At 30.9% G+C, this 26,543-nt stretch overlaps 1 protein-coding gene and 2 pseudogenes across 2 annotated transcripts; 1 reads left to right on the top strand and 2 right to left on the bottom strand.

Annotated features, from left to right (window-relative positions):
• Positions 1 to 67: 67 nt before the first annotated feature.
• On the top strand, positions 68 to 6,728 carry LOC148572526 (uncharacterized; annotated as a pseudogene).
• Positions 6,729 to 20,234: 13,506 nt separating this feature from the next.
• On the bottom strand, positions 20,235 to 21,843 carry LOC107631282 (glycerol-3-phosphate acyltransferase 5). Of its 2 annotated transcripts, none has more exons than XM_016334680.3 (2): positions 21,287 to 21,843; positions 20,235 to 21,211 (listed from the first exon to the last, which is right to left on the bottom strand). In XM_016334680.3, exons 1-2 carry the CDS (start codon positions 21,764 to 21,766, stop codon positions 20,309 to 20,311), a joined length of 1,383 nt encoding a protein of 460 aa, XP_016190166.1. In that variant the 5' UTR covers positions 21,767 to 21,843; the 3' UTR covers positions 20,235 to 20,308. The 2 variants fall into 2 exon arrangements, with proteins under 2 accessions (XP_016190166.1, XP_016190167.1); XM_016334681.3 differs by having other exon boundaries at positions 20,235 to 21,202.
• A 2,140-nt stretch (positions 21,844 to 23,983) lies between these two features.
• On the bottom strand, positions 23,984 to 24,868 carry LOC107634696 (thaumatin-like protein pseudogene; annotated as a pseudogene).
• Between the last annotated feature and the right edge of the window lie 1,675 nt (positions 24,869 to 26,543).

The following is a 26,543-nucleotide window of genomic DNA, read 5'->3' as shown; positions in this document are numbered from 1 at the left end:
GAACAAAACAGCAACATCCTTTGTCGTAAAGGGATGTAAAAGTGGGAAGAAATGAGCATATTTAGTCATGCGATCCACCACCACAAATATCGTATCCATCCCTTTGGCTTTGGATAATCCCCCTATAAAATCCATTGAGATATCAGCCCATACATTGGAAGGAATCGGCAGCGGTTGTAGGAGACCAGCAGGTTGCAAGGTAGAATGTTTGTTTTGCTGACAAATTTCACAGCCTTTAATAAAGTTCATCACTGCTGCCTTCATACCTTCCCAGTAAAGGATAGCAGAAATCCTCTTGTAAGTTCTAAAGAAGCCCGAATGGCCTCCCAGCTTGGAGCTATGAAATTCCATCAGAATTTTTGAAATCCATTTAGAGGTTTTTGCAAGCACTAACCTCCCTTTATATTTGAGTTTTTCATTCATTAATGCAAAATCGGGTGTAGTTTTTTCCTCCACCAACAACTTCTGCATAATCCCATTTAATTTCTCATGCTTCATTCCAAAATATAAAAGAGAGGTAAAACGTTTATTTGATTATTGCATTTTCTGCAAAGTTTATTATTCACTTACTGACTTGAATATTAGAGTGCCTTTTGCAGGTATACCCATCCTCTTATTGACTTAAGCATTAAAGTGTCTTTTACAGATATACCCACCCTCTTATTCTCTCATTATCAACGTATATCTCATCCTAGCGAAAAACTTATAAATATTCATTGACAGACAAACTATACACCGACCAACCTCTACAAAAACATTCATTGAATTTGATATCTTGGTATTATATTGTATCTTTTTTTATGTCATGATTTTCAGTAATTAGTGTCAACTACGAGTTTTATCCCCGTTTCTTTTAAGTTGTAATCAAAGGACTACTAATACTCGTCATAGAGAATTTCTTACATGCGTTCGTGGCTCACCGACGAGAATTTTCTTCTGCTACATGGATTTTATATAATTAAATAATATTCAAAAATGGAAAAGAAAAATTAAAGATTGGTGATGGATAATACGTGAAAGAACAAAAATAAAGTAAGACTTTTTACTTAAGATTAACATCAAAGATACCCAGAAAGAGAAAAGAAACAAGGAAAGAAAAGCCTCTTTTTTCGGTGTTACCTTTTTTTTTTCCATCTTCTTTTCTTTTCTTTAGTGTGGCCTCCTAGAAAGAAAGTGCCTTACGATTTAATGATTCATGATGACGAGTATTGAACTTGTAACTAACCTAGCTAAAGTATATATGGGGAAATAAATTAAATGAGAGAGAAAAAATATATATTTCAGAACATACAACAAAATATTTAATTTTAAGATAAAGTATATTTTTATTTTTAATATTTTTTATTTAATTTATTTTTAATATTTTTAATTCATTTGATTTTATTTTTAATATTTTTTATTTATATCAAAATTATTATAAATATTTTTAATTTTGCTTTTAATAATTTAGATAGAACTAATACTTAGAGATTGTTCCGTTTGTGTGTAGCCGATGTATGAAGATTCTTTCCGTTGATGACGTTCAACTTCGATGGAGAGTTATACGTCGTTCTGGGTGAAGGATGGAACACCTTGGTAAAATGAAACACCACGGCGGGAGCATCTGTAAAAAGTACTCCGCTCAAGTTAGAATAACGTGTGAAGAAAGGGATGTAAAGAAAAAATTAAGTGAATTATGTCACATGTGGTTAACCGAGTTTATTGGCTCGTTTTATAAATGAATGAAGTGTTAGCTTCCTTTTGTTTGTTCTGATCTTTTAGTGATATTGTGGGTGCCGTTATTATGGGTAACGGACTGTAGATGATGTTTGACTAATTTAAAATTGCAGTCGAGTTACGTAATTTTATTCTTCGGCTAAATTTATTTTCGACTTTCTAGGGTACACGTCAGAGATAATTTTAATCTGAATAAAAAAATGATTAAAAAGTTAAATAAAATTAAACATTAAATTTTTTTTTAAAAATACATAAATAAAAAAAATACTTTTCCGTTACTTTTACTCTTGCTAGTTTAAGTTTACAATGATAAATTCTTCCATTGTTTTGTCGGTTGTCTAGTATTTATGTAGACTATTACGGTTATGATTACTTATTTATCTATCTATTTTAATTTTTTATAATAAATCGTGTTTAGAAGAATAATTGAATTTTTTTTTATAAGTAATGTAAGTCATCTTATTTTTATTAAAAGAAGCCTCACTTTATATAATTTTAGAAGATAATTAGAAGATAAAAATAATTTCAAACAAATAAGATGACGAGAATATTTTTTATTCGATTATATTGAATCCGTTAAAAATTTGAACGCTAGATCCGGAACGAGTGCTTTTATAAAATTTATATATAGTAAAAGATATTAGTTGATGAACCGAAACCAAATTCGAATCTTCTTTTGGCCACCTATTACATAGGCTTCTAGACTTGAATGCGGTAGCTTGGGAGCATTTTCTTATTCTTATTAATTATCTTCTCAATCAATTTAACACAAGTTGGGGGAATGACGTCAATGTTTCCTCACCCAGTTAGCTAGCTCCTCTCTCGCCAAATACAAACCACAAATAATGCCCAATCTGTCATACCAAATTATGCAGGAATAATTGATCATATATATGTTAATTTGAATAACCAATCTTGATATATTTGTAATATGAGATTTTAATTATCACACTTTAGGGGTCTCTATCTAAAGATGTCCTTAACTCTTAACGTGGGGTCCAGACTATATCACATGTGCTTTAAGAAGGAAATAATGTTAGTGATAAACTTATAAAAGTCATCAGACTGAATATAAATAAATAAATAAAAACGTATTATGCGAAGAAGGTAGGAGAATATTATACCACTCATATTAGAATTGGCAGGTAAAAAAAAAAAACGTAAAGAATGGAGCAGAAAATTTTCATTTAACTGAACACTCTTGTAAAAGTAAGGATAAGATTTGGGAATTTTGAACTTCTGGAACCAGTTAGTTAACGAAAATGTTTGGTAACCAAAGAAAATCAGTCAAAAATAATCATAACTTATCTTATTTAGTATTCATTAATTGTTGCGATAATTAATTAATGCTAAATAAGACAAATTTTGACTATTTTTTTGGTCTATCTAACATTACCCGTTAGTTAATAACTTAATATGAAAACTAATTTTAGTTAAATTTGTTTTCTTCAAAGAATAGAAATATGTGTTAACTTTATTATTATTATTATTATTATTATTATTATTATTATTATTATTATTATATATACTTTTACTTAATAATATATTAAAATTGTATTTTTCTCCCAATTAATAAATGTGAGGTGTCATTTTCTCGTGAGTTTTTTCCTTTCAAAATAAATATATTATTTTTTAATTTATTTTATAAAAATATCTTTATTATAATTATATAAAATTAATATTTAATACATTATTAAATTAATTATTAATTAAAAATATTTTTAATCATTTTAATTATATTAATACGATTTTGATTCTCATTCATTATGCAATAATTTTATTAGTGGCAAGTTACTACTACGTTAACGGTGACCTATTTATATTATTTATATTACAAATATATGATATGATATGATAATAATGGCGCGGGTTATTCTAATCATGATAAAATTCTTTTCAATGCACGAGTTATTCGGGTTATTCTGTACTTATAAGTCTTTTTAATAATAATAATAATATGATATGATAATGACATGGGTTATTCTAACCACGATAAAATCTATGATTCTAATGATGATATGATAAAATCTTATAATTTTAACAAAACAAATATATGATGTATAATGTAAATAATAAAAAAATCTACTTAATAATAATTAAATTATATAATTATTTTTATTCTAATAAAGGCTATATATAGTATTTTTTGTAATTTATGAGTCTAGATACGAGAGTCAACTCATTTTTTAATTTATTATTCTTTATTTACTACTTCATAGAATAAGAATGTATTCTTTATTCTTCATCGAAATTGATCATTTTAAGGTACAATTTAAAAGTATTTTTGGTATTTTTTATATACTCATTCCATTATATTATTCTTTTAATAATTTAATGATTGATCTTACTCCAACTTATTCTTTTCATCTAATGTTCCAATGCGATTGTCTTTTATCGCAATCGTTTACAATGCACTACATCCATGAAATACCATATCTATTTACTAATTTGGGTTCTAACTACGTGGATATAAGAGTCAAACGAAGGGGTAATAAACTCTATTTTACCGAATTTGCACAAATTGTATTAATTTTAATTATATTAATACAATTCTAATTCTCATTCATTATGCAATAATTTTATTAGTGGCAAGTTACTATGTTAATGGTGACCTATTTATATTATAAATATATGATATGATATGATAATAAATGTTCGAATATGCATATTATTAACAGTTAACAATTAATAGTGACTATGCACGTGATAAGGTTAAAATTAGAATTTTACAATTCAGTAAATGAGGTAAAATAGTGTAATATCATATCAAGGGGATAGTCCGAATTTGCACGAATTCTAAATGTTCGAACTTACGATGTTGTTTTAATTGGTTATCGTTACGAGAATGACTCTAATCTATACGTGTCTAAAAATTAGAATAGATTAAATATTATTTAAATAATTTATTTCTAATATTGGTATTTGATTAAATTAGTTTTAAAAAATTTAAATTGCTGTCTCAATTTATATATTACGACTATTCTTCTTGAATATATATGTTATTTTTAAATTTTTTTAATATAATTTTTTTTATTTTTAAGTTTTTTTTATTGAATATATGTATTACTTTTTTTTTCATTTTGTATTTCAGATTAGTAATGCAATTATTAAGAGAATCGTATTTAAAAGAAAAGAAACAAAAATATTAAGACATTACTATTTAAAAGAAAAAGGAAAGATACGTGAAAAAAAGGAAAACGAAAAATTAAAACATCACTATTAGAAAAAAAATTGTTAATATGTATATGAATGGGGTCGAGATTGAAAAATATATATGGATATAAAAAATAAAAAATTATTGCATAATTGTAGAATAAAAATAATCATATATATAAAACGAAATAATTATAACAAAAAAATAATTAATATATGTAATTTAAATATTTTTAATAACCGGTGACATGGAGTTTAACAAAATATAATTCATATATTTTTTATGTATATATATTAAAAAAACTACTGTAATATATATATATATATATATATATATATATAGAGAGAGAGAGAGAATTTTTTCTTCCAACTTAAACGGGAACCAAAAAAAACTTTGTTTTTTTAGGGTTTAGTGGGAGTACGTACTCCGTACTCTGTACAATTTTGAAAATTGAAGATGAGCGGTGGAGTGAGCGGGGAAGAGACTTTGAGGGTGAAACACGGTGAGACAGCCGGTAATATCGGCGGAAGAGATAAGGGGGAGAGCGGGGGAGGGATTGCATCAGGGTAAAAGGAGGATCATATTTCGGGAGGGGTTTCTAAGCCTTTGAAGGTTTCTTTCAGGGACAAAGTTGTGGGTTCCAAGATTGCTAAAGCTTTTTCACTTGTTGAAACTTTATCGGGAGATAACATTGCGGTAGTTTCTGGGAAGCAAGGAGATCTCTTGCCACCGAGTGTCACGTTTACCCAAGGAACTAAGAATTGCTTGGCAGAACCTTATAAGGATGCTATAGTGATTAAGGTGCTAGGTAAACATTATAGCTACACTGCATTGTCTCATAAACTCCGAACGGTATGGAGGATTAAGGGAGGTTTTGATTTATTGGACGTGGGATTTGACTACTTTCTTGTGAAGTTTGATGTAGCTGAGGAGCGAGAAAAGGTTCTCTTAGGAGGTCCGTGGATGATCGAGGGAAATTATGTGGCTGTGAAGCCTTGGGATCAAGAGTTTAGATCAAGTGAAAACTGTTTTGGAGCAACTTTAGTGTGGATTAGAATTTTCGGATTACCAATTTGGTGCTACCAAGAAGATGCAATGCTCCGTGTTGCGGCTGCAGTTGGCATTCCCGTTAAGGTTGATTTGGCAACAAAATTAGCTGAAAGAGGACGATATGCTCGAGCCTGTGTTCAGATAGATTTAAGATTGCCAGTGACTAAGAAGATTCTTGTTGAAGGTGTTGAATATGAGGTTGAATATGAAAGTCTTCACCTTATTTGTGGCTCCTGTCTCAAGTTTGGTCATGATATGAAGGTGTGCAAGACTGACAGCAATGCAGAAGGAGGAACTAATGCCAAGGTGATCAGCGATGTAGCAAAGCAGCCAGAAAGCTCAAATTCAAAAAATCCAGTACATGTAGAAAAGGCAAGTTTTCATTTTGGCAAGAATCTTGGAGATGAGACTGTAAATGTTACTGTCCCGGATTTGGTGGAGAGTGATTTGCATGCTGTTCATGTAGACCATGCACAACATGAGGATTTGGAAGGTTGGACTCAAGTGATTAGGAAAGGGAAGTATAAAATGGGTCAAAAGCCTTCTCTTAGCACCCATCAGGTCCAACCAAAAGTAAAGAAGACTCCTAACAAGGCTACCAATACTTGGACAAGGCCTAATCACCAACGTACAACACATGCAACTGGATCCAAAGTAAAATTAAGCAGGGGCATCAATATTGGAAAACCGGTTAGTGTGGCTTCTTCGGGGACCCGGCACAATGTTCATCATCAGCAGCAAGGTGAGACAACAAATGGCACTGTGCGAAAGCGTCCTCGCCCAAACTCTTTGCAGAATTCACCAGTAGATAAGGATGGAGCATCGACGGCGGGTATGGTACAAGTTTCGACGGAGAAAATTGGGCTGCAACTTGAGAGTCCATTAAAGGCAGGATCGTCGAAGACAGGAACATCATGTTGAGTCTCGGGTTTGTTATTGGAGCTCTCTTTTTGCTATTTTTATGGATAGTTTCAATATCATAGCCTGGAATGTGAGGGGTGCGTCTAACAAGATGGCCCGTGTGCATTGCAAAAATTTGGTGAGAATATATAAACCATCTTTCTTCTTTCTCTTTGAGACTCATACCATGTTTAATAATTTGAAGAATTTTTGGGATAAGTTGGGTTTTCATTGTGTTGGTATTGAGGAAGCAGTAGGACACAGGGGTGGCATTTGGTTTCTATCTTCTATTGCTAATGCTTCTTGTGTGGTTATTGATCAAATTGACCAATGTATCACAGTAAAAGTGAGTGTGGGTAACTTAGTTTGGCTTTGTAGTGCAGTATATGGGAGTCCTCAATTCGAAAAAAGACGTATGCTTTGGGATCATTTGCGTTCTATTAATTCAGGCCATAATAGACCATGGATGGCCGTTGGTGATTTTAATGAGATTGTGGCACCAGATGAGAGTACAGGTGCTTATTTTTCTTCTCACAGAGCTAGTCTATTAGCTACTACTCTAGATGACTGTGAGCTCTTTGATCTTAAAGTGACTGGTAGGAGATATACTTGGTATAGAGCAGTTCAGGCTGGCAGGGACTTGGCTAAAAAGTTGGATAGAGCTATAGTTAATGAGGCGTGGATGACAATGTTTCCTGAGGGTTATTCTGAAATTCTTAGCAGGCTTCATTCTGATCATTGTCCTATTTTAGTTCGTTGTCATGGTAGCCCCAGAGTGAAAGGTTCACGTTCTTTTAGGTTCCAAGCTGCGTGGGCAACACATCCTTCTTATAAACATGTTATTAGTAAGGCTTGGAATCAAGAGTTTGGAAGTGTTACCGAAAGGCTTAAGATGGTTCAACATGCTTCTTTGGACTTCAACTCAAAGATTTTTGGAAATATTTTTGTGCGAAAAAATAAGCTGGAATATCATATTGATCAGATTCAATGGCGTTTGGAGGTTACCGATGTGTTATCTCTGAGAATTAAAGAAGCTGAACTGAGGGAAGATTACAATAGGCTTTTGTTGCAAGAGGAACTTTTTTGGTACCAGAAATCTAGAGAGCAGTGGGTCAAGTATGGGGATAGAAACACTAAATTCTTTCATCTTCAGACTTTGGTACGTAGAAACCATAATAGAGTACATGGATTATATGTTAGAGATGGGTCTTGGTCTACTGATCCAGATATTCTCCAGGAAGAAGCTCTCTCTTTTTACAAGAATCTCTTTGGTACAACGGAAGAGGTTGAGGTTGATTGTTTAGGGGATGTTCCGATGCCCACTCTAAGTACTGAGGCTTGTGCTAGGTTAATTGACCTTGTCTCTTTTGCGGAAGTCAAGTCAGCAGTATTCAGTATGAGCCCTTTTAAGGCTCCTGGTCCAGATGGCTTTCAAGCTTATTTTTTTAAAGAATATTGGGAGATAGTAGGCACTGAGATTTGGAATATTGTCCGGAGCGCTTTTTTGGGAGAGTTCTTAAATCCTAGCATCATGGAAACTCTGATTGTGCTTATTCCTAAAATTGATAACCCTACCTTTATGAAGGATTTCAGGCCTATTAACTTGTGTAATGTTGTTTATAAAATTATCACAAAAGTATTGACTAACCGACTTCGGCCTTTTCTTCCAGATATTGTTAGTCCTTTACAAGGAGGTTTTATTCCGGGTCGTGGTGCTCCTGATAATATTATTGTGGCTCAAGAAATTCTGAATTTTATGAAGCATACAAAATCCAAGAAAGGTACTCTTGCCTTTAAAATTGATCTTGAAAAAGCTTATGATAGGGTGGATTGGAGGTTTTTGGAGAGTACTCTCATTGCTTTTGGTTTTCCTATCATCACTGTTAATTTGATTATGACTTGTGTCCGTGCATCATCTCTTTCTATTATGTGGAATGGGAATAGATTGGATAGTTTTGCTCCTAGAAGGGGGCTTAGACAGGGCGATCCAATGTCTCCTTACTTATTTGTGCTTTGTATGGAAAGACTTGCTTGCTATATATCTCATAAGGTGGTCGAGGGTGTGTGGAAACCAGTTTCTGTCACTAGGGGTGGCCCAAAATTTTCTCATTTGATGTTTGCAGATGATCTCTTACTCTTCTGTCAGGCTACAAAGAGTCAGGTCCAAATGGTCATGCATTCTCTTAACATTTTTTGCAAGGCATCTGGCATGAAAGTGAATCTTGAAAAGTCTAAAGCTTTTTGTTCTAAAAATGTGACTGCTCGTAGAAGAGATATTTTTACTAGTGTTTCTTCAATACGTTTTGCTTTGGACTTAGGAAGATATCTTGGAGTTAACCTTAATCATTCCCGTACCAGTAGGGCTTCTTTTCATTCGGTGATTGAAAAGGTGAGGGGAAGATTAGCTAATTGGAAAGGAAGGCTTCTAAATAAAGCAGAGAGACTTTGCCTGATCAATTCTGTTGCAGCATTCATTCCTGTCTATCATATGCAGGTATCTTTTTTTCCAAATTGGGTTTGCGACAAATTATCTTCTATGATGAGACAGTTCCTTTGGAAGGGTCAAGTTGATGGTAAAGGTCTTTCTCTTGTTAATTGGAGGACCGTGATCACTCCAAAAAAATTTGGTGGCCTGGGTGTTAGAGATCCTGCGTGTGTTAATATATCTTTACTTGGTAAATTGGTGTGGCAACTTTTTCATTGTCAGGACAAGCCTTGGGTTGCTCTATTGAGGGCGAAGTATATGAGGAATGAGGGAGTTTTAGATGGCCCTGTCCCTTGCAATGCTTCTCATGTTTGGAAGAGTATCTCAAAGGCTTTTGGTGCTCTTAAGGATGCCTTCTCTTGGTGCGTTGGGTCACTTGATCAATCTTTTTGGTTTGACAATTAGAGTATTGAGGGTCCAATTGCTCAAGATGTCCCTTTTGTACATATATCTGACTCTGATTTAACTATTAGAGACGTTTGGAAAGATGGTCAATGGAATCTCCATGATATTTTCTCTATCATTCCAGAAGATGTCAAACAGCGTTTGAATGCTTATAATCCAGATTTGAATGCTGGAGAGAGTTCGGGTTGGTCGTGGGGTGTGGCATCTTCTAGACTTTACTCAGCTAGGAGTGGGTACAGTTGGCTAGCCAAAAGAAAGTTTGACTGGAATGAGCATGATAATTGGTTGTGGATATGGCGACTGCATATTCCTGAGAAGTACAAGTTCTTGATTTGGCTCAGTCTTCATAATGCTATTCCTACGGCAGAGTTTCGTTTGGGTCGTGGTTTAGCTTTATCTAGCACCTGTCATCGATGTCAGAATGGTTCTGAATCAATTCTTCATTGTCTTTGGGAGTGCCCTAGGGCCAAGGAGGTCTGGAACCTTTTAGGCCTGTATTCAGATAACTCGAATTTACATGATTGGCTCTATAGAGGTGCAAGGAGTGAAAATATTTTTCTTTTCTTTTCGACCATATGGTGGATTTAGAGAAGCAGGAACCATGACTTATTTAATATAGATGATTCATGGAGTGCTAGTAAAGTGGTGAGTTTGATTCGTAGTTCAGTAAGGGAGTTTCACACTATTTTGCTATGCATCAATCTCTGTCTCCTCCTTCACTTTGTTTGCATTGGGTTCCACCTCCAGTTTATTCTGTTAAATTGAATTGTGATGCTAGTTGGTTTGCTCCTTCTGGCTATGCTGGTTTTGGTTGTATCATTCGCAATCCTGATGGATGTTGGTTGAAAGGTTGCACTGGGAAAGTCGAAGTGTGCAGTGTTCTTTTTGCTGAATTGTATGCAATTTGGAGAGGCTTACTTCTTGCTTGGGAGAGTGGATTTCGTGAGGTTATTTGTGAAACAGACTGTTTAGAAGCTCTTTTCTTGGTAAACCAAAGAATGCTTGGTAAGGATATTCTGGAATGGGATTTGGCAAAACATATACAGGAGGTTATGAATTGGAATTGGAGAGTCTCTATTCTTTTAATTCAGAGGACTGCAAATAGTGTTGCAGATTGTATGGCTAAAGCAGCTGCTTCTGTCGCGGACATTCACTCGAATTGGAGCCAACCATGGAGTGAGCTTCAACATCTAATAGATTTAGATATGACCCTAGCTAATTAATTTGGTTTTGTCTCTTTTTTTCTTTCTTTTCTATTTAGTCACCAAAAAAAAAAAATATATATATATATATATATAGAATTATTTAACAAAATTAAAATATATGTACATAAATAAAAAAATTATTATGATTTTTAAAAATTACACATGAACTCTTTTTTTTCTTTCAAATAAATTTATTCTTACAATTAGTTTATGAATAATGCATGATTATATTAATTTAAGAAAATATTTTCATTATAATTATATCAAATCAATATTCAATGCATTATTAAACTACTTATCAATCATCAATATTTTTAATCATTCTAATTATATTAATTGATATAATTTTAATTCTGTAATAATTTTATTAGTAGATAGTTGATGCACATATTAATGGTGACCCATTTAATTTAATATCAATTAGTGGATAATAATAATAATAATAATAATAATAATAATAATAATAATAATAATAATAATAATAATAGAAAAGGTCTATACGGTATACGCATTATATTTTAAAAAGTAAACATATTTAAAAAAAATAGGGTATCAATAATAAATTATGATTAATATCAAAATTAATAATTAATTTTTATAATTATTTTTGTATTACTAAAGGCTACGTATAGTATTTTTTGTTTAGAATAAAAAAAGTTGCGATTCATAACATTTACGTGAAGTTATATCGTATGAACACAAGATTAATTAGATAACAAATTGAATTTTAATTAATATATTTTATTTTTCTGCTCATATTTTTTTCATTAGTCATTTTACTTTTTATATTTACAATAAATATTGAATATAAAAAATAATAATATTGAATGTTATCTATTTTATTTATTTAGAATCATAATTAAATTTAATATAATTATAACAAGTATCTAGAATTAATAATAACATGATACTATACTTTTAAGTTGTATAATATAATAAAAAAACGTAGTAATTTATGTATGCTTCCTATATAGCAATAATATTATATATATTTATATATCTCCTTTTTTAGTTTTTTCTTAAAAATATTGGTATATAATTAATGTAGATAACATATATACTGAACAAGTATCTCCATTGAATTAATCATAAAGGTTAATAAAATATAATGGCATAAATTTCACCTAATTGTAGTAAGTATCTCCATTAAAAATATTCGCTAATTATTACCGTGTACAATTAGTGTGTGTGTGTATATATAAGGAGTAATAGTGAATTGTTACAATTGTTTATCATTTAAAAAATTTGCAACTTAGACATAAATCTTCTTGTGTTTATTATTTTTTATACCTAATAGCTACTAGCTACGATTCTATCAATAATGTTACCTATAGTAGATTATATAATGAAAAAGTTTGAAAAATAAATGCAAGAATTATAAGGTTATGGAAAGTCCCATCCAAATTTGACAAGAGCAAGACGACTTACATAGAAATAGTTCTCATGGATAATAAGGTAAGTTGATTATTTTCCATGATTCTTTCAAGCAATGCTAGATCCATTTTATAAATATTTTTTGTTCATATTTTAAGTTTATTTGATAAGTAAACCCTTGCACGAATAAAAAACAGTGCGATTTCATAGATTTATAAATGCTAATAGCCTTTATATTTAATTTGTTTTACAGTGTGACAAAATTCATTGTTCAATCAATAATTATTTGGCAAAGATGTTTGAGAATGATCTGATCGTTGGGAAGGTTTATGTCTTCTCAATTTTTTTGATTGAGGAATCAAGCAGAATTTATCTACCGACTGCACACGTGTGTAAAATAACTTTTAAGAAGGAGTAACGTATAGCAAATATGGTCGATGATCGTAAAATTTCTGACAATCATTTTGATTTTTTTGCTCATGCTAATATATTGAGACAAACAAATAAAAAATCTAACTTATTTGATACGTAGTAAATTTGTATTATTATTATGTTATACATTTATTTATTCTTAATTTGATGCTTTTAATTCAATTTTTTTAATTAAATATTATTGAACCCTTGACCGGAAAAAGAGAGTTTATTTCATGGTCAAAAGTAGAAAAAAATGGTCATTATATTATGGTTAATCTTCATGGTTTGCAGTATGTAAGATTTTAATATTTCACAAAGAGATTTTATTTTGTAACAATTACCGATTCATATGCAAAGTCTTTTAATTTTTTATTATATATTACTATTTATTTCTCTTAATTTTCGCTTTTATTTAAAAATGAGGAAAAATAAGATCTACATTATTGTGGGATCAATTTGCAACTCAATTACTCGATTATCTACGTGATCACCAAGCAACCGAATACATACTTATTCTTCAATGTGCAAAATTTAAGAAATACATTAGTAAGCATATTGATTTAACCTTTTATTTGACATGTTTATTTATATTATATATAGGTGAATGCTACTCTACCCTCTCTAAAATAACATGTAAATTACCCTCTCATATTTTAATTGGGTATTTATTTTAACCTAAGTTACTTTAATCTCACGAGAGTTAATAATATATTAGAAGACAGTGACGACCTGACAGAAAAAGAAAATGGAATACCCAATAAGACAGTGATACTTAGGAGACACAACTACGACGAGAAAGGAGTGGAGAGGAGTAATCGCAATCAGAGAGAGTTGGAGTACCTTTTCTGGAAGAATGATTTGGGAAAAGAAAACAAGACACCCAATGAGATGGTGATCCTTGGGAGGCATAACGACGACGATGATGAAGGAGTACAATGGGGAGGAGTAAACTCAATTAGAGAGAGTTGGAGTACCTTTTCTGGAAGAATGATTTGGGAAGAGAAAATAAAACATCCAATGAGACGGTGATGCTTGAGAGGTGTAATGAGGACGACGAAGAAGTGGAGAGGAGTAAACACAGTTAGAGAGAGTTTGAGTACCTTTTCTAGAAGAATGATTTGGGAAGATAAAACAAAACACCAATGAGACGGTGAGGCTTGGGAGGCGCAACGACGACGAAAGAGTGGAGAAGGTAACTCAGGTTAAAATAAACACCCAATTAAAATGTAACACATCAGAGAGGGTAACTTACATGTTACTTTAGAGAGGGTAGGATAGCATTTACCTTATATATATTTGTAATCAAATTATATTTATTCTTAGTTCACAATAAACATATAAAAATTTGTTGGTAAATTTAACTATTACTATATTATTTGTGGTCACATTCAGTATATATGTCTGATTTATTGAAAAAAGTAGATTACTAAAACCGATTAGTAACTATTTTAGAGTTAATCAAATTAACACTAGATTAAGAAAAAACAAACAATGCATAACATGTTACTTTTTTATTAATCAAATTATTATAATTCAAATTAATTTAAAAATATATATATATATATATATATATATATATATATATATATATAGTCCAGTTACATATTCAAGTATTTTTGGCAACCAAGTCTAACTAAATTGGTCCAATCTCAACAAAAATAACTTTTATCACACCAACGTGTATCACACGCGCGTTTTAATAACGCAACTTCTTCGTCTTCGTTTTCTCCTTCTATTTCTTCGTTTTCTCCTCCTTCTTCTCCTCCTTTTAAATTCGCGCACGTAGGTCCTTCTTTTTCGCTTTTGTTATCGTAATCACCAACAACATCAACATTTTGAATTGAATTTGAATTTATATAATGAACAAATGTTCTGTTCATTTAGTATTATATAGTGGTTTCACTTTGATAATATTTTCGATTCATTCTACACGCATGTGTTTCTAAATTCAAATTTATATAATGGACAAATATTCGGTTCATTTTGTATTAAACAATAGTTTCGCTTTAGTAATATTTTCGATTCATTTGTAGTTCAAGAGTGTTGTCGATGAATAATTTGTCCCAATAATTGAAATGGCTTTCAAGATAAATTGAATAGAATGGAATAAAATCTAATATAATTGAATAAAGTAATAATAAATAATTTCATTCTTTTTTGCTAAAAAAAGACTCAATTATTAACAAAAACACATCAAATTCATTTATGAATCTAAATGAATCTCAATTAAATTAAAAAATAAACCAAAATTATTTTAATTTTTTTTAAACAATTTATAAAGTAAATAAAAGAAACAAATTTCAAATTGAATGAACATGAAGAACATATAGCGTGTAAGAATCCTCATTATTCATCTTCATCCCCTTTGATATAATTTTATCTCTTTATTCACATAAATTAAAAGGGGTATGGTAAAATTACAAATATGAAAAAGGAGATAATTTCTTTCTTTGTGTGGTCGCTCTACATGAGCATGCGATTGTTGATGGTAGCAGGGCGGTTCCAAGTATATTGGTGTGAGCACAAGTGTTTCACTACAATTTAGAATTTTTTTGAGTAATATATGATAATAATATTTATTTGTCTTTATTATATTATTAAATTTGACTCTACAATAATTTTTTACTCAACTTTTAGGACTTAATCATCAATTTAAAAATTTTATATTAGATATTCGTTAGAATAATCAATTCTCATATTTAAACGAAATTAGTGTTCTTTTTAAAAAATCAACTTAAAAGAATATTATTTATCTTCTTTTCAAATTAGCTTTAATTTTTGCGTAGCAACTATATTAATTGAAAGCTTTTTTAACTATTAATATCAATAAGAATCGGCTTCTAATTGTGTTGGGAAGTGAATTTTTAAATAATTGTTTAGTAATATATATAGAAAGAGATAAAGTTTGATGGTAGTGTTAAGAGAAAAATTACTTAAATTTTAAAAAATATAAAACCTAAAAAAATAGAATTTTAAATTATATATTATTATTTAAATTACTATTTTAGTGTTTTAACTTGTATATTAAATATTTTGAAGACTAATCATATTTTATAATAATAAAATATAATCATTTATTATGTTATATGTACATAAAAAATAATTATTTGTATAAAATATGTATTAAAATATAAAATATATATTAAAAATAAATTAAACAATACATATATTTATATATAGATATATAGTAATTAATAAATAATTTAATATTTAATTTTTTATATACATATATTATTTTTATTATAAAAATTATTATCACGTTATATCAATTTTATTCTCACCATCAAAATTTTTTGCATCCGTCAAAGGATGGTAGTAAGAAGGAACCTAAGAGCAACTCCAATGAGCAGTATGTTGAGGCCCTGCTTTTGACAAAAGAAGAACGGAACCATTGGAGAAGAGAAAAAACGAGTTTCTGCACAGATCTCAAGGGAGAAGAGTCCCTGTTTAGAGGGACTCATGGACAAGCAATGGTAACTTGTCACATGACAAGTTATCTTTTAAATAAATAATTATATTAAATTATAATTAAATAAATAATTATATTAAATAATCAAATAATATTTAATTTAGTAATAATTATAATAATTAATTAAATTAAATAATTATATTTTTATTTAATTAATAATTTATATTAATTATTTAAATAATAATTAATTAAGTAATTAAATTATAATTAATTTATTAATAATTATAATAATTAATTAGATTAAATAATTAAATTTTTATTTAATTAATATTTTATATTAATTATTTATATCATAATTAATATTAAATATTATTTATATTTATATTATTATATTAAATAATATTTTTCTTTGTATTAAGTAATTTTACAAATTAGTGTAATCCCAAATTATATATTGTGTATTATTGTTATATATGAATTTATTTAATATTAATATCTTTTAATAGTTAATTATTTTTAAATTTAAATATTTAAATTACATTATTGAAAAAATTAATTACATTAATTTTAAATATTTTAATTAATTAATTAAGTAGGACCACAATAGGAACTAAAGTTAGTTCCTCCTAATGGAGAAGAGAGATGCTTTGAATTCTTATTTATTGTTGAGAAGTGCTAGGGGCAGTACTTTTGTTAAATTTTGGCCAGTACTTAACCATCAAAAGAAAATTAAATGATTCTACACCATTAGATGTAATCTCACACTATTAAAAATATTATTGATGGCTAATTGATGGTTAAAAACCACAAAATCTATTGGCCCTTAGACTTTCTCTTTGTTGTTTATGACGCAAAAACTGATGTTGAGTTACTTTTATGACAGATGGGCCATAAATAGGAACTGGAATGAGGCTAAGGTGCGGTAGTTGCTGACGCGGCATCAATGTGGAACGAACCAAACAGTGGCGTCATGGATGAGCTCGATGAGACACGTGTTGGAAGTTTATTGTAATTTAAACTTCTATTGTGGCCTAATTGTAATTATTTATAAATCATTAATGACTTAATCTCATCCGTTAATGCTAATGTTTGATGGATGCATTAGATTTAAAGATTATATCACATATAAAATGGTCCTCTCTCTGCCTCAATACACACGACGTTTTACAATTTCCACTCACTGAAAAGAGCGTGAAACTGCCATCCTGATGAATGTCTGAAGGAAAGGAAGGGGAGAGAAACCAGTGTTGGAGATCAACTCTACTGTAACCAAAACTCAACAAAATCAGTCTTAAAGTTCAACTCTACCGTAATCAGGACTTGTTATGGCAACCAATCCAAGTATGAAAATCATAACTTTTAAGATCCTAATTAATGCTTCCGCTAAAATAAGTTTACATGTGGTATCAGAGCATGTGTTTTGAAAGTATGTGATTTTCTCTAATCTAATTATGATATCCACGGTGTTTAATGTTTCTGATTAATTATTTATAATTGGATTTTAATTAAGTGGGTTTCAAATTTCATGCCATCAAAACTGCATATTTGTGGTTGTATATGTTCTATATGTTTTCTTCTGAATATTTTAATTTGATCATAAATTATACTCATGTATGAATTTACTCTTGAGTTTAAGTTTAGTATTGATGACAATTATGAAATTATTTTGAGTACGTAATGTACTCTAATTTTATGAAAAGTCTATAAATATTTTATTTATAGTATTAAATTTATTTAGATTATTTACTGCTTGTGTATACCAAAGTGACCAAGTTATAACGTAAAATGCCAGTATATTTAATAATGTGTTAATTAATTTTAGAATTAGATTTACCCAAAGGAAATCTCTTCTATTATTAATAGACTTGAACGAGAAAAAATTATTATTCTTAGGTCTGATATATGTATTGTCCAAAGATGGTATATGTATTTAGCAGAGAATTTTAATCTTCAAGTATGATAAATATGGCATTTATTTGTATGTTAATATGTTAGTATATTATAGAATTTTACCCAAAGGTGAACTGTAATATGCTTGTTATGTTCTGTAATATGAATAAATGATAAAATTAAAATTAATATGAGCATTGTATGATTAAATGACAGGTATTTCAATTCATTCGCAAGCTTCATCTGTTACCATGTTTAATGGTTTAAACTTTTTCTGAATGGAGTGAACAAGTGAAGTTCTATTTAGGTCTTTTGGATCTTGACTTGTCACTTTTAGAAGAGAAACACATTGTCACTGATGACAATGATGAGGATGAAAAGTATGCACTTAAAACATGGGAATGTTCTAATAGATTAAGCCTTATGTTTATGCGAATGACTACTGCAAGCAATATTAAGACTACCCTTCCACAAACAGAAAGTGCTAAAGAATATCTTGCGTTTGTGGAAGACCGCTTCCGTTCAGCTGATAAGTCACTTGCTAGTACATTAATGTCACAGCTCACGTCCATGAAGTTTGATGGGTCTAAGAGCATGCAAGAGCATACTATTGAGATGACTAATATTGCTGCAAAATTAAAGTCACTGGGTATGATAGTTGATGACTCCTTTATGATGCAATTCATTATGAACTCATTAGCTTCTGAGTATGGAGATTTTCAAATTAATTATAATGTCACGAAGGAAAAATGGGACGTTAATGAATTAATTGGAAAGCTCATACAGGAAGAAAATAGACTTAAGAATTGTGGTGGTCATTCTGTCAACTTGGTTCAAGGAGCTGGCAAATCAGAAAAGAAAAGTTCCAAACAAAGTGTTGTAGCAACATCTACTATGGAGGCAGAATTTGTAGCATGTTTTGAAGCTACAAATCAAGCTTTATGACTGCGAAATTTTATTTCAGGACTTGGCATTGTTGACTCAATTGCTAGGCCATTGAAAATTTATTGTGATAATTCTGCAGCAGTATTTTTCTCAAAAAATGATAGATATTCTAAAGGTGCCAAGCATATGGAAATAAAGTACTTTGGCGTTAAGGAGGAAGTTTGAAAACAAAGAGTGTCCATAGAACATGTTAGAACAGAACTTATGATTGCTGATCCATTGACTAAAGGATTGCAACCAAAGACATTTAAGGAACATGTACATAGAATGGGTCTTGGTTCTTCTGAATGATACTAACACTCTGAGCTCACTATGTTTATTTATGTGTTTTTTGAACATTGATAGTTTGTTGTTTCTAGTTAAAGTAATATTATTGTATGAGTTATAACATAATGATCTAGAAACTTTATGGGACCGATATAAAATTGTGTTATTTATGTAGCTTGTGTAGTAAGATGCTAGTGGTTGTAGTATATGAAAAGAAATGTGTTTCATATTAAATGCATGACGGCCATAACTCACACAAAGTATTTTACCATATTAAAGCAATTATGTAATGTGTGAGAATATGATTACACTTAGGTCAAGTGGGAGAATGTTGGAAATTTATTGTAATTTAAACTTCTATTGTGGCCTAATTATAATTATTTATAAATCATTAATGGCTTAATCTTATCCGTTAATGCTAATGTTTGATGGACGCATTAGATTTAAAGATTATATCACATATAAAAATGATCCTCTTCCTGCCTCAATACACGAGACATTTTATAGTTTTCACTCACTAAAAAAAGCATGAACGTAAGGAAAAAAAGGAGAGAGAAACCAGTGTTAGAGATCAACTCTACTGTAACTAAAACTCAACAAAATCAATCTTAAAGTTTAACTCTACCGTAATCAGGATTTGTTATGACAACCAATCCAGGTATAAAAATCATAACTTTTAAGATCCTAATTAATGCTTCCGCTAAAATAAGTTTACAACACTGGCGTAGTTGTTGAGGGTGTTGGTGACACTATGGTCGCTCCCCTTCCTGAACACATACGTGCTTGTTTTATTATGTTGTTAATTGACGGCAGTCAAGGAGGAACTTGGTTACACACTAGTTTTCAATTTACCCATATCCAAATGTTAAGTCATTTTAAGCATAAGCATTATTGTTTTTTTTTTTTTTTGTCCTTTTTCGTCACTGATTCATGTTTCCCATATATGTGCTTTTTTTCCTTCAGGAATCAAGATCCAGGATAAAAACAAATGAACGAACGAATAAAAGAGCTGAGTAATGATAAATAAAAAACACAATGGATTAATAATCTTATTGACTAATATATAATAATGAAGTTGCAAGCAATGCAAAATGTTACTGTAAAAACGGTTTAAAGGTGGTGATGACCTTCTTGATCCGATGAACGAAAGAAGTGCAAGACGACACAGATCCATCGTTCCCAGCCAAGACTCTATACTTATCTCTCCGAGTAAAGTTTGTGCACTCAAACCCTAACGTGGCGGCCAATATCCGCTGCACATAGTTTGCCACGTCATGCGGGCTTTTACCCGAAGAGCACGTGGCTTCAACCGGCAACTGGTTCAGAAAAGTCACCTCATAAACGGGTCTCGGGTTCATGAAGAAAAAAATAGGGTCCAAGCCTTTCCATCCTCTAGCCGTAGTTGCATGGAAGAACCCTACCCTATAGTTCATGGCCACCGGCACTATCCGGTCAGTTAGCTCTGCAAATAGGGCGCTGAACCGTAAAAGGAAGGGTTCACGGCATGTTGTTCCTTCTGGACAAACCACCAAATCGCCTTTCGATAGTTCTTCTTTGATTTTCTCCGCATCCACGTGTCGTATTCTTGTTAACCTAACCGTTGGAATTGGCGACAGCATTTCTGATAAGCGAGAGATGGAGTATGTGACGGCTGGGATTTGGCGTCGGAGCACGGCGGAGAGGACTACGGGGTCCATGAGGGTACGGTGAGTGCACACGAAGAGCACGCCGGAGTTTCCAGGGGAGGCGGGTGGCGGTGGCCTTCCTTTGACCACGACCTTGCCGCCGAAGAGCCTTGAGACGTAAGGGGTGGCCCAAAAGGGTAGGAGGGAGCCAACGATGATGCGGATTATGGCAAGGCAAATGCCTAAGGGCGTCCATAGGAGGATTAAGAGAGCGGTGGAGGGTGTTGGCCGCTTCACTAGGCGGCCGTCGTGGAAGATCACTGGAAGTGGGCGGAGCAGCTGGTGTTCATTGTGGCACTTTTCCTGCATGCACTGAAAATGTACATGTTTTTATATAAAAATAATCGAGTTGAAGACGAAGCCATTTTCACGGTTTGAAAAGATTACCTTGCTATCAGAGCTTGAAACATTATGAATGGAGCCACCACGAACCAAGCCGGTGGCCAAACCAAACCTATTGACACAGAGCTCAACCCCAACCACTTCATCAGCGCGCAAGTGCTCTTTCACGAACCTCTCCACCATCACCCTAGGCATCTTCGTCACCACAACCCTCTTCTCCTTCTTCGAGCTCAACACCTTCCATACCTCCATATCCAGATCGTCCATCAAGAACTTGGGCAAAACCGCCCTCGCCACCCACTCTATATCTGACTCACCAACACCCGCAACCGCCGCAAATATCATAACCTTCAGCCCCATGTCACCCTTCCCAACCTTGTCCAGAATCCGAATCACTGGCCACAGAAGCAGCAACAATGCGAAACGGATCAAACCCGATGCTTCGAAAGCTACCAGCATGAAGTAGCAGAAAGTATCGGAGTCCTTCAGAAGCCTGCCTTCTAACTCAGACACCACACACTCCATTATTATTATTGGACTTGATTCGTTTCTGTTTTAGCTTTGAAATGTTGTGGTGGTAGTGCTTAAGAATCACATATGTTTTCTCATATAAGAAACAGATCATGTTTAAGAAATTGTGCTTCATTATATTTGACTAGCTAGTCTCCAATACTTGGGACACATAAAACAGCTTATCGGTTTTACAACCACCTTATTATTACTACGTTTCCACGTTAATTAATTAATTAATCGAAAATTCCAAGACTAATTTTAGTCAATAATTGATTGATACATTATTTTTTTAATTTTATTCATTTTTACAAATATACATACATAGCATAATTTGTGCTTATAAAACTGCAGTTACATGCATATTAACAACAAATAACATACATAAATTTTATATTTTGCACGAATTTACGAGTGTTAATAATTAACTGTACATTTGTCCAAAAATTATTGATAATTTGGAAGGTATCTTTTATGATATCTAATTTTTTAATTATTTGATACAAAAATAAAAAATAGAATTCACTTTTACCTCTCTCAATTTTTAGACAATTTAAACGTCAATATATTAGATCCTATAGAATTTTCCAACTTGGTAAGGCTATAGTTAATATACTAATTTAATTTGGGCTTATTTTTGGTTCCCTTTTAGTTTTTCGTCTGCTCATGCGATTTTGGGTGGATATATCCGTGTGGAATAGAGGATTATACGCCACATTTTATTGGTAAAGATTTGATTACTTAACTCCACCTACTTGACGTCAGTGTATAAAACTTGAGTAGATGGTGGCCGGCGTTGGATACGTAAAGTTGGGTCTAACGTAACCTCACAGTATTTTGGTAGCTATTACCGTCAAAGGCGTTAATGAACGCGCGAAGTGAAGCCGTATAAATATTAGGCATGGTGCTAATGATAAAAATAAAACTGATGTACGAGAGAAAATAAAAAAAAAAATAGCCTAAACAGACTAAAGTTATTTTATTTAATAGTTATTAATTATTATTAAAATAATTATATAATTTTAAATATAATATATAATTATAAATATTATATATATGAAATTATAGATATTATGTTATATAAAATAATTTTAAATATTATTGTTATTATTTTAAATTATTACTTTATTATTTTAATTTATTCGTGAGATTATTTAAAGACTATTTATATTTTATAATAATATAGTATAATTATAAAATTTGTTATATTATATATATATTATTCTATTATTAAAATTTTTAAATTTGTCACTAAATTTCAACCTCATGCCAAAGTCAAAGTGGGTCAGAAAATATACATGTTGCTGAAAATATATAGCTTAAACAAAATAATAGAGAAATATGATAGATAATCGATATTTTTATTTTATATCTGAATCAATATTAATTAATTTTTTCTTTTTCCTTTTACACTAATTAAAACGTCACCCTCCTAATATTTTCGTTAAAAAATATATGGAATAAAGCAAATAAATGGATTTGTTCCAGATATATAGAAGAGTTTCTCCAAATCCTTTATTTTTGTATGTAGAAATTAATATTTATCAATTACACAACATGCATTCCAATGTAAATTTATTCATATTGTTCCATTTGCGTGGAAGACTTCCCAATACAATTCTCACATCTTATATTTAGTAGGTAAACATTGGTTAGAAATTGGAAGCAAAGAACAAGTGCTTTAATCTTTGGAATAGCTTGTTCTGTCTCCTAATCCAATACTAAGAACATTCTCTATCATCACAATCCATTATATATATATATATATATATATATATAGTCATCATGAGGAGGTTGAAGCTTATATATAAAAAAAAGGTGGCTACTCCAATGAAGATTTTATGATTGTCATCGTGTGAAAATATTTCATTTTGATCATTGGATGATAGATTATAGGGTTTGATTTTTATTTAAAGTAAAAGTGTTATCTTTATTCAAAGTATTGCTAAACAAATAAGTTACACTTTTTAAACAAGGATCATCATGAGAAGATGTTTTTGGCATCTTCATAGGAGTAATTGCCATAAAAAAAAAACTATTAAAGAAGAGAAGGCTGGATTTTCTTTTTACCTCTATGGTATGAGAGAGAGTAAAAAATTCCTAACATTTGATTTTAACTTATTATTATAACATGAGCACTTAATAGAAAAGCAGAGTTTCAGATGTGACAACACCGTCAACCATAATCAAGCACTAAATAAAATATATATTGTAAAAAGTAAAAACACATAGCTACGGTTTGGGAGGGCAAAATGTAATGGAATAGCGAGGTGCCTTACAAGTCTTGAGGGCTGAAGAGTGATCATAAGCATAGCTATAAGCCTGTGGACAAGCAGCCTTGAAGATTCGAGCAAAGAGCGTAGGCTTACACTTGTCCGGGTTAGCATATTCCCCACTGCAGCAATACCTGTGTGTTCTTGCACCCAAACACGCACTTTTGCACCCCACAACCTTCCCATTCCTCTCCAAAACAAGCGATACAGGGCACACACCATTCAAATCTGCCTCACACGCCGCAACACCACACCCTCCGCTGCCCCCAACCGCCCTCATTGACACCGGAAGGTTAAATCCGTCAACCAAACTCACATCATAGAAATGCAGCGGACTCTGTGAGGTTCCAAGCGTCATTTCCACTAGCGTTGCAGGAAGGGCTCCTCCTATACCTTTGCATTGTAAAAGGCCTGCGCAGTCGCCGGTTTCGCAAGTTCCTCTGCCTGTTTTGTCATCGAATATGCACCCTTGTCTTCCCCAGATCCTCCCTGACCAACCACTAGGGACTTGGATCTCCGCCTCTTCTCCGCTCGGAAGGAGAAAGCCTCCCTCCTTAGGAGAATCCTGACCTGCATTGCCAAGAATACCCGGCCATACATTTTCTTTGCAGTTGTTTACCAGTATCAATTGTATCCCATCTGTGACACCAAAACATTCATGTATATAATTACTACAATATAAGCTACTCAGTTGTATGTACAAATAAGGGTACAATGTAAAAAGAGAAAAGCTAGAGAGCCATTGAAATTTATTGTTTTGGGCCATCACTTTTTTCAACAACATACTTCGACTCTCTAACATTTCTCGTGTAAGAATATAAAATACACAAATTATATATAACATAATTTTAGATGATCATGAAGCATATCCAATATATATTCGAGTACCCGTATCAATACTTTGTCAAAAAGCACATGTAACATAGATAAACTACAAAGACGTATCACAAAAGAAAATACTGTGGAAAACTGAGGAGCACCTGCTCTGAGGGAGATGGAGAGGAGAACAATAATGTAATAGTAGTAGTGATATTGAAAGGAGATCGGCATTGGAATTTAGAATGTGAAAACTGTTTAATAATTAACAGAGAGTAGAGTGGACATGTATATGTGGTAGTAGATATATACTTGGTGTTGCAGAGAATGAAAAAGAAGTGGAATTAATTAACAGAGAGTGGAGTGGGGATGTATATGTGGTGCAGAGAATGAAGGAATGAGGGGAATGAGGGTTCTAAATAATCTCCTCATTTTCAGCTTATGACTACGTGCTATCAGTTCCCATTAAGCATGCACACATTATCTACAACCATTATCGCTTTCAACGGTTACCTCCTAACTTATTTAAATTTTAAATTAATTAAGGTTATTCATATTTCATGAGTTTGAGAGATGATCTATTGTTCACATTATTTACAATTTTTTGTTGTTCATTGAGTGGAATTGTAATTAAAATTAGTAAAATTAGTTTTCTACTTAATTTTAGAATAATTTACATTTTTAATCCATTAGTTAAAATTATTTCTTAATTTTAGGTTTGATTAGCGTTAATTAATATCCATAATCTTAACCAAAAGAAAAATGTGAAAATTAAAAGAATATAAAATTAATAAAAGTTTAGCGTTAATATATATATATATATATATATATATATATATATATATATATATATATATATATATATAGTTCATAATTTTTTTTTTATAAAATGCAAAGGAACTTATGTGATTAGTTGATTTTTTTTCTAATAAGCCCGCAGGATAAAAGAAAAAACTAAAATTTGAAAAAATTTGAAGACACTTGGCTCAACAGGCATGAGTTACTTTTTTATTATTTTTAAGAATTAATTTTATTTTTTTGTTAATATATTAATCATTCTACAAATTTATTAGATAAGTATTTTTTATTTTAATATTGACGTGACCTTATTTATATCATATTTTATTAAAATTAAAATTACTGTAAAATTTTTTTAAAATATTAAATTATAAAAACTCACAATAAAGATGTATATATATTATCAGAAAAAATATAATTTAAATAATAATAATAATAACATTATCCTGATTCAAAAATAGTATATATAAACTAAAATACATGTTAGTTATTTATAAAAGATAATTTTTACTTAAATGTCATGGATATTCATATTTATCTTCATCTTTTTTAAGTGGTAGGTCAAAATATAAATCTGAATATAAATGGGCCTTCATTTTTTTATAAATAGTGAAAAATAGAAGAAATGAGAATGCTTATTTTTTTCGTTTTTAAATATCAAACTATAAGAATAATTAATAATAAAAATAGGAGAGTATAAAAATTATGTATCTGGACAAAATCATTCATAATTCATCATACATCTCTTTATCAATAACTTCTCGAGTCTTGAAAAACCGTCAGATTTATTGACCATAAAATTAATTATATAAACACTTCAACATTATTCAATTAAAAATTATGTGTAACAAAATCAAAATAAAAATTTAAAAATATTATTTACAAATTAACTATTTATAAACGTT

The sequence above is a fragment of the Arachis ipaensis genome, chromosome B3 (genome assembly GCF_059453495.1).
Source record: "Arachis ipaensis isolate K30076 ecotype BB chromosome B3, ASM5945349v1, whole genome shotgun sequence".
Classification (NCBI taxonomy): Eukaryota; Viridiplantae; Streptophyta; class Magnoliopsida; order Fabales; family Fabaceae; genus Arachis; species Arachis ipaensis.
This window is presented reverse-complemented; position numbering and strand designations above follow the sequence as displayed.

Bases quoted from the DNA above. Each gene is read 5' to 3' on its own strand.
- LOC107631282 (XM_016334680.3), bottom strand. From the start codon at position 21,766: ATGGAGTGTGTGGTGTCTGAGTTAGAAGGCAGGCTTCTGAAGGACTCC. The intron at 21,212-21,286 runs GTAATCTTTTCA...GTACATTTTCAG, and splicing joins TTTCAAGCTCTGATAGCAAG to TGCATGCAGGAAAAGTGCCA.